The sequence below is a fragment of the Aptenodytes patagonicus genome, chromosome 14, assembly GCF_965638725.1.
Source record: "Aptenodytes patagonicus chromosome 14, bAptPat1.pri.cur, whole genome shotgun sequence".
Classification (NCBI taxonomy): Eukaryota; Metazoa; Chordata; class Aves; order Sphenisciformes; family Spheniscidae; genus Aptenodytes; species Aptenodytes patagonicus.
Window position 1 is genome coordinate 12,389,242 of NC_134962.1, and position 13,514 is coordinate 12,402,755.

The 13,514-nt window shown below is 56.6% G+C and overlaps 1 protein-coding gene across 4 annotated transcripts in view; it reads right to left on the reverse strand.

Annotated features, from left to right (window-relative positions):
• Positions 1-11,996, reverse strand: part of PLCG1 (phospholipase C gamma 1) — a 50,167-nt gene extending 38,171 nt beyond the window's left edge. For all 4 annotated transcript variants that reach the window (XM_076351697.1, XM_076351695.1, XM_076351696.1 and 1 more), the window contains exon 1: positions 11,779-11,996. In XM_076351697.1, the coding sequence (XP_076207812.1) occupies positions 11,779-11,980 (202 nt within the window). In that variant the 5' untranslated portion in view covers positions 11,981-11,996. The remainder of the gene's footprint in view (positions 1-11,778) is intronic.
• Between the last annotated feature and the right edge of the window lie 1,518 nt (positions 11,997-13,514).

A 13,514-nucleotide genomic window follows, 5' to 3' on the forward strand; every position in this document is an offset into this window, starting at 1 on the left:
GAGTCATGCCCCACCACAAAGCAAATGGAGACAAGAGTGACCACACACTGTCCCCAGGACAGGACACAAGGCAAGGCGTGAAAACTGAAGGACAGAAAAGATTTGTCACACTGGCAGCAAATGCCAGTGATGTTCAGATGCCATGACTCATTTTCATCCATCCCACCAGTTGATGCAATCAAGTTTCCGTGACAGTGATTTAACAGCAAAGATGACTGCTGGCCAGGACATTCAATGGGCAGCAGGGAGACGGCTTGTTCTTGTCCCTACCAGGACTTGAGCTCTTCAGTGTCAGGGTAGAGTTGGGAAGAGAAGAATAGGATAAAGATCCCATCTGCTGCTGAGCCATTTGAGGTCACCAGAACAGCCTGACCTCTTCCCCCGCCATGCTCCACTCAAAAGCTGTTTTGAGACGGCAAGGACTGAGTATTCACTAAAGCACAGATGTGATTTCCAGATGTGTGCCCTCCCCTCGATCTCCCTGTGTGCCATTATCTGCGGGAGAGGCCCCAGAGGGCTGTACCGGCTCCACCGATAACGCAGGGAGTAGCTGAGGCACCTCCTTGTGTCACCTCCTCCTCCTCCTCGGACTCTCCACGTGAGTCCCTTCCACCCACCACGAACCAGAGAAAGAGGCAGAGTTACCAGAGCGGCTGCCGGTGAAATCAAACCTGCTCTGTCCTAAAGTGGTTAAAAATGGAAACAATGGATCTCCTCTTCCCTTTTCACCAGTTTTGCTCTATCTGCACTAGCCACGATGGGACCACTGATGGTGCTGGCTTCACCTTCCATCGCCAAGGCAAGAGTACGGTTGATAACCAGTAAATGGCATCTTCTTACAGCACCATCCAACTGAAGATCTCCAGGCACTGAGCAGATACTACCTAAGCCACACACTGCCCTAGCAGGTGACATTATCTTCAGCTTATATGGGAGAAGCAGGAGCTCTTGGTGATGGTCTTCACACCAGGCTCCTCTACCACTTGGGTTTGTTTTCTTCTTAATGACCTCACCTGGGATTTATTTGGTCCCCATAACTGGAGACCTCCTCCTGCTTGCACACCGATCTGCTCCATGGTTCATACCAAACCTAATGTGCCAATGCTCCAAAATTTCATGCCCTCATCTCTAGGCCTTTTCATAACATGCCCCAGAGCCTGAGCTGCTGGGGATTACGGGGACCATACTCCAACCAGCAGCAAGACCTTGAGAACAGGCTGACACAAGGCATTAAATGACATATGAGACACCAAAGAGGGGGAAAAATAAATAATAAAAAAAAAAAAAGATAAAACAATTTCCGCTGCTTTGCTGGGACGTAGAGCCAAGTTGTGTCCCAGCAGAGCCAACTCCCCGCTGCCCAGCAAGCCTGGGGAGCCCGGCACTGCTTGGGGTCTGCTCTGCAACCCCGGACAGCTTTTTGGTCCTCTGAAGTTGAGGAGAGCTGTGAGCTGGCAAGGATTAGCAGGACAAGGACTGCAGGCTCGAAGGAGAGGGGGGTATCGAAAGTACCCCAGGATCCTGGCCAGATGAACCAGAGGTGGATGGGTGACGCCTGTGGGACAGGCGCTGGCAGAGGTACCCGAGCACGGCAGCTCGGAGAGACGAGGCAGCAGGCTCTGCTTCTGCTCTGATGCAGCCCAGGAGCATGAGATCCTTGCCTTTCGCTCACGCTGAGAAGGACCATGTCAGGCAGCGCCCAAACGCTCAGCAAACAATCCGAGCCTGCCACCACTCCACCTCTCTGCCAGCTGGAAAGCAGATTTATGGGGCGCAGATTTACAGGGCAGGGTGCCAAGGGGGTTAAAGTCCTCTTGGACATCCCATGCTCCCAACACGGCCGAGCCCCCGCCCGCAGCCACCCCCATTATCTGACCTGGCTTACGGGCTGGGGACTGCACGTGCGGAGACACCCCCTAGAGATGGTGAGGAGGAGGGATGAAGGATGCACCGGCACACGCAGGAGGGATGTCCTTTAATCACCGCATCACCCGGCACTTCTGGGAGCATGTAAACAGGAAAAAGATTCTCAAGCAGCTGCTCTACCCAGCATCCCTGCGGGGCACAGCCTGCCGCGACAGCCTTCCTTGATGTCCCCTCTCGGTGACAACAATTTCCAAGCCTGGCTGGTCTGGCCCTAGTCCGGATAGATGCTCAAATGGAGCAGGATGGGGCTTTGCACAGTGCAAGCCTGGGAGGAGAGGAGCAAGGCACACCGCAGAGTGAATCGGGGGAGCTCTGGCAGAGATGGAGAGCCAGACATCACCGCGCTGGAGCAGCTCACGGTGTCAGGAGGCAGCAGAGCAGTCCCAGCATCACTGCGTGCTGCTGAGAACGCAGCAGCCCTCCCACACCCATCCCTCCAGGCGCCACGATCCTGCAGCGCAGCTGGACAGACGGCAGCACAGTGACCATGCATCCAGCTCCTGGGTGATGGGTTTTGAAGCTAGAGGGAAAAGGCAACCCAAGGCAACCTCAGTCCCTGAGGACAATTTACCCCGCAGGTTGCTCCCCCAAGGGCCACGGGGGGGAAGGCAGCAGTGACAAACATCTGCGGGAAGGCAGCAGTCCTGCACGCACCCCCGTACGGGTAAAGGCCAGTGGTGAGCAGAGAGGCTGAGCTGCAAACACGAGGCAGCACAGCTCTGGGCGTGATGATTTTGTGTGTCAAGGCAGAAAAAAAAAAGTCACATTCCAAGAAAAATAAAATAAATGTGTTTGTAATGGCTTGGGGAGAAAAAATAACCCGTGAGGCACAGTCCTGCCCCTTCTGCCGTGGTTGTTAGCCATTTCATCCTCAAGGCCAGCAGACAAAGTCAGCTCAGCAAAGCATCCCGTTCATGGAAGCTCATGTGCTGGACCACGACCTTTGCCAGCACAATTTTAAAACGATGTGGGTTTGCCTGCCTGTGGGTGGCCAGGCATGCTCTGGGGCACCGTATTAACAGCATGAAAAGACATGATTGACCAAAACCTCAGAACCACAAGTGTTTGCAAACAGAAGGTAGGAACTGCAGAGGGAAGCAAGGGAGAGGTCCATTCCAGACTCCGGAATTCCAGACTCTGGAAGGCTTTCCATGGCTCTCCAGCCAGCCCAATTCAGGACCCCCAGCTCCAAATTGAGCTGAAGAGCCACCAGACCACACAGGCAGCAGAGAAGGAGCTGAAAAGCAGTTTGAAAAATCACAGAGACTTTCAGAGTATGAGCTGTCAGCGTCGTAAAGCTCTGCTGACTTCTACAGATTTAGAGTTGCCAGCTTCTGCTAGAGACGCCAGCCCTTGGCCTTTTGGGTGCTCAGGGTGCTCTACAATCATGTGTCCTCCCGCCGCCTGATATATCAAGGTGTTTGATATATGATGGAGATATATCAAGAGGCAGCAAGGTGCCCAGAGATAAGGAGAGCTGGGACAGGAGGGATGAGCCCAGGACAGCTGTCGGGCAGAAGCAGATAGCCCTGCCTGCAGCTCCAAGTGCTGAGGGACCTTCAGAAAGGCAGAAAATTCTCAGAAATGAGGAAGTTTCTCATTTGAATCAATGTCAAAAAGCTTTTTCCATGTAAAACGGCTCTTTGTGCAACATAAAAATCCTCAAAACTTAAAGATTAAAACCGTTTCGAAGGAAAGCTTTCTCCAGCACTGCAGAGTCCCTTCGGGAACGGCCGTTGTCACCATGTCCCCTTCCTGAGGGCTCTCCCCGGTCTGGGAGACACCCTCCCGCTGCTGCCTGATGTAATGCCTCCGGCAGAGAAACCACGCTCGGCGGAACAGATGAGCAGGGACGTCGGAGCAGAGGAAAAGCCGTGAGATCACCCAGCCACCCCCGTGCACGGCAGGATACAGTCACTGCGCAGAGGATGTGCTAGATATTAAACTGATCTCATGCACGATACTGGCAGGAGAGAGCCAGCAGCAGCAAACACCGCGAGCAAGTGAGCCGACAAGCCTCACAGGTTTCTGTGAGCATCCCTGGCTGTCAGATACCAAATCATTTTCTCCATACAGCTGCAGGTATCTGTTGAACACACAAACCTTTCTTCTTTTATCCTTCCCTACATAGGTATCCTTCCAGTTGCTCTATTTCAGCATCATCATCTACCACCCGCTCTCCAAGCTTGTTTGGCGAAGGGGAAGAAGAGAGGATGGCGGGGGGGGGGGGTGTAACTTTCCAAAAGCATTGTAACGACTTCAAAATTTAAGCCCCACTGATTTCTGATTTCCACTGCCCTTAAACCTCAGAGCACACTAGAAAAGAAAAAAAGTCTTCTCCAGTGACTTCAGACATTTCCTTTTATTGTATAACAAGGTTCAGCCGATGGTTTAAACTCAGAGCTGCACAGGGTTTCTGTGATCGAAGCCCTACACCTCCTCACCGCATGCTGCAAGCTCTTCCTGGATTCCCCGCACCCCTCCTTCATCGTGTGCTTTACACCGGGTCCTACCGAACCTGCAACAGTTTGGGAACGGGGACGCAGCACAAGGGGCTCGCTGCAGCCCCAGCCAGGCCACTCGGCTCTGAGAAGCACTGTCACCCACCTCCGAACCCAAACCGCCAGCCCAGCTTTTGGTTGACCTGCCATTAAGCAGAGACTGTCGCTGTTGGCCTCTTCATCTAACGAACTATGGCCCACCAACGGTGTGGTCCTGCTGTATTTCTCCAGCCATGCAGGACTGACAATCACCATGCTCGACGCCGGGCTGATCTGGAAGAAGTCTCACAGCTTCTGCCAGCCAGTTTCATGGCCTGGATGAGACGCTCAGCACAAACCATTTGCAACGCCGACCCCAGCAGGATCCCACTTTGGCAGAGACAGAGGAGATGGGCACACGACCAAACGCGCTCCACTTCCAGCAGCTTCAGAAGTTACCATCCAGGGGCTGAGCTGCTGCAACTGGTCAGGGCAGGACACAAGCAGAAGCTTGTGCGATGTAGCCAAAACTGTAAGGCAGTCTCAACTGAGCGCCGGTACTCACAGAGCTCCTGCTCCACCCCAAGTGTTGGCAAGTTTTACATCCTGGCCAGACTGCCCATCACGGTGCAGCGGTGTCACTTGGGTCACTTCCCAAGGGACACAACAGTCCCAGCGCTCTCTGGAGGGAAGGTTCCAGCCAAAGAGCAGCACACGAGTTCCCAGGATTGCAAAAATTAAACGAAGGCTGCACCCCTGGGGCAACTCGGTGGTCAAGCCTGCTCCACCACATGCAACACTTGGGGACGGGGACCTTAGCACTCCTCAGGGACGGGGACTTTAGCATCGACTCCCCCCCCAGACTCCTGCTGAGACTGCAGGCAAGCCGTTTCTCCTCCATCTGCAATCTGCAAGATATGCAGAAGGTCACACGCCTGCTCGCAGTGGGCATCGCTAACAGCCAGCACATCTTCAGGATGTTCGCAGTGCACACCACTGTGATTAGATAACGGAGCTGAGCAAACGCTTCGCCGATAAGAATGACTACCCCCGCTGTGCAGGCAAGGGAGCTAAAACAAAGAGCAGTAAAAAGATCACAGATTGGGTTGGGCGACTGCTGGCTCAGCTCGGAGGTGGGGCACGGTAAAAGTCCTGTACGAAATCCCACGACAAAACTGCCCCCGGAGATGGGAGGTGACGGCACCGAGCACGCGAGTGCCCCTCTGGCAAAAAGGGCAAAGCCAGATGTTCGGATCCAGCTTACTCAGATGCTCCTCTCACCACACATGGTGTCCAGCCAACGCAGCTGCCTGCCTTCCTAGCAGGCAGGGAGAAAGCCAAGCCGTATCGCTTCTGCTCTGAAAAACCTGGAGCGCTCAGGCCCTCGGTGTAGCTGAGAAGTAATCAGTCCAACACTACCCAAAACCTCTCCGGCACGTTTTAATTAGTGAGCTTAAAACCCATAAGCCAATACCTTCCACGTGGCTGGCTGGCAAACGAAGGAACCGGATGGATGGACAACGTGGGTGCAGGTACCACAGTGGAGCACAGGTCTCGCAGCCCGCTAACCTCTAGATGCTCTCTAGGTTGCAGAGAAGCTGTTGCGATGCCAAGGGAGGAGGTAATTTGTGACGTGTCTTACTACTGCGTGAGTAGGGGTCTTCTAACCTGTTCCTCCTGGGAGACGCTACCGAGAAGAGAAAGGAGATGACAAAGGGATGTAAAGCGAGGGAAGAGGCTGTTTCAGTTTGGAGGTGAAGGCAGAGTAGAGCTCAGTCGCTTTCCCCAGTTTAACACAAATATCCTAGTAAGCAGGAAGGGGACTGGTAACGACACAAGAAAAAAAAACCTTCACTCAAGACACTCCCATGGCAGAGCTTCAGCAGGGGAAGCTTTAACCGTTACGACGGTCACAAGCCACACTCCCACCTTCCCACACCAGCAATTTCTGCACCCACCTGCTCGAGGCACCTCGGGAGCGAGCTCCCCTCCTCCCAGCCCCTGCCCGCCGCGAGGGGCCGCATCCTGCAGCCACGGGGTGGTGGAGCAGGAGGGGGACCCGCCGGTGCAGGAGCCATCCTGCACCCCAAGAGGATCCGACTCTGAAGTTTGTTTATCCTTGATAGCCATTTCTGGCTTGCTTGCTTGCTTCTTAAGAGCTCCAAGCCCCTCAGCTTATTCAGATGGCCTCAAAAAAATAAAATAAAAAAAAAAAAGCTGTGCCTCAGTGGACTAACGGAAGAGGCAGGTAGTTGGAAAGGATGAGGCGAGTAGGAGCCACCCTTCAGAGTCACTTTGTATTAATATTTTACAGTTCCTGCCTTTTCTTTTACACAGGCAACGGCTTTTCTCCACCTCCACGGGACTGAGCTCATTTCACTGAAAGCAAGAATGCAACCAGGGTTTTTTCGAGGTGGGTTTTTTTTTTCTCCTCTCCCCTATAAAACAAACATCTGCTCCAAATTTTCAGCTCGCTCTCTAAGCAAACTCTCTGAATTTTCTGACGTCTTTCAAGGCAAACAGATCAATTAGAAGCTGGCCTATAACCCCCCAGCGTGTGAAGTTATGAATGCAAGACCCTTTTATATTAGAAAAAGAATTACGTAACACAGGAAGTTTAAAAAAAAAGCATAAAAGACAACTGACTCGAGGGATTAGCTCTACTTTGCTTTGGGTGATTAACAAAAACAATAGAAAATTATTAGAGCTCTTCCCATCGTAACAGCCAGGCCCTCTGCAGAGTTGATCAGCGAGAAAGTAATGCATTGGTAATTAGAGTTGGCTGAAACCCTTTTGGATAAAAATAAATATTAATTGGAGAAAAAAAAAAAAGACTTTTTTTTGCACAAACCAGGATTGCATTTTGCACAGTTTGAGTTTTGAAAAAGTACAGGAGAAGGAGGTGACCGCTTTTCAAAGCAAAAGGCTTCCTGCACAGACAAGTTTGCCCCCCCCTCCCCGTTCCTCAGCTGCTTCTGCTCATGGAGAGCCACGGCGCTCTGGAGCGAGCTGAAGAGCTTAACAAAGAGCAGGAGAAGGGTCCTTTCCGACAGAAGAGGTTCTTCATCTGGGAGCCCAGCTGGCTGGAGCCCCTGCTCTGCCCGCTGCTGAGTCAGAGCTGCTCACCGAGGGGAGGAGTAGGGGGGACACACGCTGACAATTAACACACAAGGTCACTCTTTATGCAACGCTCGCAAAGCGCTACACAAGGGTCGCAAAGCAAGGGGACGAAGAAGAGGGCTGTCACACCAGCGAGGGCTCCCCCCTCCTCTCGGCACCAACGTACCACGACCCCAACAGCTCCCGGCACACGGGCAGGAGGAAGGCAAGGCTGGGCAGTTTGATGGTGGCCAACAAGGCTGGCTGGTTGCCTGTACATCTATAGCACGTGTGGTGATGCCACCCAAGCCATCAAACACAAGCTACTCCCCGGTCAGCATCCCTCCGGTCCAATCTCACCGCTGTTAAGAGGTGCTGTTCAACACTAAGGGCTTTGCCACTTACGTTGCCAAAAGCTCCTTCCAGAGGCCAGCTCAGGTCCCGCTCGCTTCAGTAAGTAACTTGAAATAAAAGGTGTCCCAGCACCTCCGAGCACAAGCAGCGTGGCCAGTGGAGCTGGCAGCCACACACCCCTTCGGTCAGGGAGAAGCTGTCAGACTGACAGCACGCCGCTGCTGAGGCATCAAATGCACGGAGGATGGGGGTTTCCCTGGACCTTCCTCCAGGCGTGCTCCTCCCCAGCGCTGGGGTGACCTGAAGCCTGCTTAGGCTCTGCTCCCCTGTAAGCTCCAGGTCAGCACGCCCCAGAAAGCCAAGCACCACCAAAACGTCGCTTTTCATGAAGGTGAAGGCAAACAACTGGTTGACTATTGCAACCACCCAGAGTTCAGAAGACATCCGAAGTACTGACAGGCAAGCACCCACAGATCCTGGGGAGGCAGCAGCTCCATGACACCATCCACAGTGATGTTGAAGCTCTGAAAAGAGCGGCACCACGCCAAGGAACGACGACTGTAACTGTGCCCAGAAGCCCTCTCCTCCCAGCACACCACAGCTTTAGCCCACGTGCCTGAGGCCACCTGGAGATGCACCAGCTGACCCTCTGTCCCCCCGTGCACTGCCTACCATGCAGCAGGAGGCTTCCTGAGCTGCAGCCACGGGGGCTGTGCTCTTCCCAGCGGGGTCAGTAACGGAGCCAGGTCCCACTGCCCACCCCTCCTTGGGACAAATAGACATCTTGTTTCTGCAAAAACCCACCAGGTGCAGAGAAAGGAGCACAGATCCTCCATGCTGGGGTGTTCATACCTCTCCAAGACATGGCCATCTACACAGACGTGCCCTGAGTCCGACACCTCCGTATGTGATATACCGTGGATACTCACCTGTTCTGAAATGGATAAAAACCCAGGATCATTCCTACTTAGACAACTAACTTGTGTCCAGGGGGTTCTGAAGCTCCTTGCTGGTCTCCGTATCTCAAGAAACACAAGAGCATTCATTACCGACCCATGAACACAGCAGTCTTTGACCTGTAGACCCCCAGACATTGTCTGACGGAGATGCTGTTCCACGTGAAGGAACATCTCACCTCCTTACAGCTGGCTGCTCTCCTCTGCTCATGGCCTCACTCATATTGCAAGTTAGGGCCAAACCAGTACCGCCACAAAAAGCAAACTCTAATCTTCCTGCCAGCCCCAACCTCCTGCTCCCCACGCCAGCATGGCTTGTCTTCGTGGGGAGAACTGGGTCAGTCGTTGCTCATGGTTAAAACTACCCTGCACTGAAAGTGATTAGCTTGACTCCAGACCACTTCCCCTCTGGTTCACAGGCCGTGTGAATGCTGTGCCAGTAAAGGCTGGTCTTCAAGGTGGGGATGACCCAAGGAGGGGAATACATTTGCCACGTGAAGTGAAGCTGTCACACACCTAGGTTTTCCCAGGCATCCTTTTTCTGCCCAGAAAGCGCATCCAGATAAAAATAGGGAAGTTGGCCAACAACCTCGTATTGCTGGCCATTGATCGCGTGGCTTTGCCTCGCCTGCCTAGATACACAGTCACTACTTGTGTACACAAGCCGATATTTCCACCTGGAGCTCCCACGCGTCTGTCCAGGAAGTGTTAAAGCAAAGCTCTACTTCTCAGCCCTGCGAAGGAAGAGGGGCGAGAGGATGGGTGCTGCTCAGGGTGCTGGGTGACACCAGAGGAGGGGACCGGGGACAGGGTGAGATGCTCGGGTGCAGAGAGAAAGCCACGGGGAAAGCATCCGGCATCAAAGAGATGGGGTTGAAGATATGGCAGCTCTTCAGGCTAATGTCCTCTCTCTCTCCAGCATGGCCCATCTTGCCTCTCGGGAGGGTTGCACGCACTGCAGGAACATCACGCACGTTGGGAGGCACATGCCAGGGAACCCAGAGCCCATGGCCACCAGCTGGCCAACTCGCCCACGGCGCAGCAGAGGAGCCCCAGGTAATTTTCCACTGTGACATTTAAAGGAACACAACGGAACTGGCTGTCCCATGTTCCCCAACTCTTGCTTTTCTTTCGCTAGAAACCTGTGGGTTTTATTATTTTTTTAATTTGATCGTCTCAGTCCCTGGGACACGCTCTCTGCTTTTACTGATCTGCTCTTGGCTGTCTGCACAGCACAAGAAGTCCTCGCAGCCACGACATTATCGTCATTGTTACCACCACAGTTTTGGTACAAAGTTAAAGTTCTCTACGTTTCCCTGAAGTTAAGGTCCCAGCCTTCCAAGGGCTGCAGCACGCGCTTAGGTCTGCCCACAGGAACAATCGCCCGTGCAGACATCGGTGGGGACCTCCGTCCCACCATGAGCCATGGACCCACGAGGTCTGTAGACGCTGCCAGAAACCAGTGCCTGGCCAGCAAAACAAACGGGTGCTTTGCCTTAGTTTAAGAACAACTTAACCCAGGGCCAACGGAGCGCCGCACTCTCCTCCCTCTCCCACTGCCTCAAAGCTCCTAGAGGCCACTCTGGGACAGGTATGGGGGAGCTTCACATCCTGGTGATGCTAACGGAGCCCAAGGCTCCTTCCAGATCTGCCTGGAGACGCCGCAGAGCAGAAGCTAGAGGACTCCAAGGGTCTTAAGGCAAATCAAAGCCCCAAACTGGAAGCATCAGCATTTTGTGGTCCTGCCACAGAGACACGACCACCATCTCCACCTCCTTGCTTCACCTAAGCCCCCTGGCAATCCTAACAGCATCCAACCTTTCCACCCTGGGCCAGCAGCACTTGCCAGGAGGGACGACAACCCCTCCACGGCCTCGCTGTGCCCCAGTCGCATCCCTCAACGCCGGGAAGGCCAGCGCTAACGCGCCGCCGTGCCAAGGCCAGCACCAGGACTTACGTCACATCGCCTTCGTGCGCGTCCCCTCTTCCTCGCCTCCAGCATCGAACAGAGACACTGTCCTCGCGCTGGTGCGCGTGGGGGCGGGAAAGGTAATTTAAGAGAAACAGCAGTAACCTAGGAAACCAACGCCGAGGTTAAAAGTTTCCCAGTGAGGGGCCTCCCTACCCTCTCCCCCTTCCCACCCATCTTTGTGGTTTTACATTCACATTTCTTACGAATCTTTTCCCCTGCCCTCCTCGTGCTAGAGGTCCACATCACGCGCGGGAAACCGAAGCCAGCAGGCTGCTCTGCCCGTAACTGCACCCACTGCTCCAAACAGGGTTTGCAGGACCCGACCCTACGCTGACCCTGCTCCACCTGACCCCCTGCCATCATCCTGGGGCAGACGAGCAAAGGGGAGACGGGAAGAGGAGGGAATTACATTACAATATTTTGGGTTGTTTTTTCTGCTTTTGGCCCTCTCCGTTTCATCTCATCTGTTGCTCCGAGATGCCACCCCAAAAGGGCTCAAACTAATCCTGCCTCCCTTTGAGGCTCCTTACGGCTTTTAGGTGCTGTTAGCCAAGGTACCACCCGGGAAAAGGCACCTAGTTCATCCCAGGGGAAGTTTGATGCCGAAGAGGGATGCAGAAAGTCGGGAGGCGGCGCTGGGGGTGGGGGCGGCCATGGCGGTACCCGGCCCGCGCATCCCCCGCGGCAGCCGGTTACCGTGCGGGCGGAGCCGGCCCCGGGCAGGGACACCGGACACCTTCGCCGCCACCCCGAGCTGCTGCGCGGGGAGATGCCGGGCACGGAGAGCCTGGGGCTTCCCCCCCCCCGCCTCCTTCCTCCCCACCGAGCCTCACGCCGCTTTCCGAGCCGGCGAACGGCGACTCCCCGGGACGGCTCCGGCCGGGGCCGCCCCGCACCCATCGCCCCGAGGGATCCGGAGCCTTTTTCCTCCCGTTCCCGCCCGGGTTTCCCAGCCGTCGTCGTGTGTCGTGTGTCCCCCCCCGGCACTCACCGGCTCCCTCGATCTTCTCGGAGCCGCGGCTCCAGGTGACCTGCCGCGTTTCCAGCTTCACCTGGAAAGTTTTCCGTTCGGGTCGCTGCGACTTTTTGGAGTAGAAGAGGGTCATGACGGTGCCCACCTCCAGGCTGCGGCAGAGGTGCGCTGCCTCCGCCTCGCTGGGCGCCCCGGGGCCGCTGCCCGGCCCGGCCGCCATCAGCGCCGCGAACAAAGAGGAGCGGGAGCTCCCGGAGCGCCGCCGCCGCCGCCGCCGCGCTCAGCGCCGCCCGCCGCGCCCCATGCCCGCCCGCCGCCGGCTGCGGGGGGGGGGGGGGGGGGGAGGAGGGGGAGGAGGAGGAGGAGCGAGGAAGGAGGAGGGAAGGGAAAGGGGCGGTGGCGCGGGGCGGGGCGGGCGCCCGTGGGACGGGCGCGGGGCACGCCGCCGTGCGCCTGGGGCCCGCGTGGGGTCCGCGCAGCTCGGGCTTTGCCGGCTGTGGGGTCTCGGGGTGCCAGCGCGCACCCCCGCGGTGTGGCACGCGTGGGGGGGGGGGAGGGGAGGGGAGTGGACCCCTCGCGCGGTGCAGCGCTGTGGGGGCTGGGCGCGGCGTGCATACCACAGCTCGTGGGGGGTCCCGGTGCTACATACCCCCCCCCAGCACGCCTGGGGCACTGGGGGTGCCCTGCACCCCACATGCATTGCACACGTAGGTCCCTGGTGTGCCACGCGCCCCACAGCACAGGATACAATGGGGCCCTGGCACCCCACAGCCCATTTTGTGTGGGGTCCTGGGTGTGTAACACACCCCATGGCGTGGCACATGTGGGCTCCCAGGGGTGCCGCATCCCGCAGCACCGCATCCCATGGGCCATCACCCCGGTGCACAGCCATGGGGCCGAGGGGCTCAGCCCCCCGAGCCTCCCGCCACTGCCCCACCGCCCCTCGTGTCCACCGTGGGGGCTGTGCAGGGCGAGTGGGCACACGCAGGGACGCAGACGTGAGCAGAGCATGGACCAGGCCAGCAGCTGCTCCCGGGAGCCGCTTTCCTCTCCCTGCCCTCCCGGGACATCCCCAACCCTGCTGTGCCGGGACAGGCCGAGCGGGGTGGCTTTTTCTGGGGACAGTCCCCTCCGTTTGGCTGCCGCTGGCACCGCGGCATGGCTCCTTGCCGGAGCCAGGCCTGCGACTGCCGCAGCTTCCTCCCCGTAAATCACGGCCGGACCCGTGCTGGCAGGGGAAGCGGGATGTAGTTTGCAGGGCGGCTGGCGGCATCCCATCCCCGGGGGATGTGTAGGGAGCCAGGGGTCGCGGGAGGCTCTCCAGCCCCGGCAGGAGACCACACAAAAGCGGGGTTAGCGAGGGGATAAGCGGTTGAATTGGGAAGCGTTTCAGGGTGGTTTGCTCCATTCATGTGGTTAAAGCCTGCAATTTCCCTTTCTGCGCTGCTGGCCTTCCTCCCCACCACCCGGTGCCCTCCTCCCCACCAGGGCACCCCAGGGCGGGCTGCGTGCTCGGGCTGCCCTGGGCTGGGGACCGTGTCCCTGGTCCGGTGCAAACACCGAGGTGCGGTGGCGGGTGCATCGCCCACCCTGGCAGGCGATGCCGGCCAGGAGCTGGCCTGCCCAAGGGCGAGCACAGCCCTGCTGCAGGAGAGCAGCGCAGGCAGGGATTTCCCACAGGGACAGGTTGGAGGGGATGTACCCCTGTGGATAAATGTATAGATATTTGTATATATGTGTATGGATACAATATA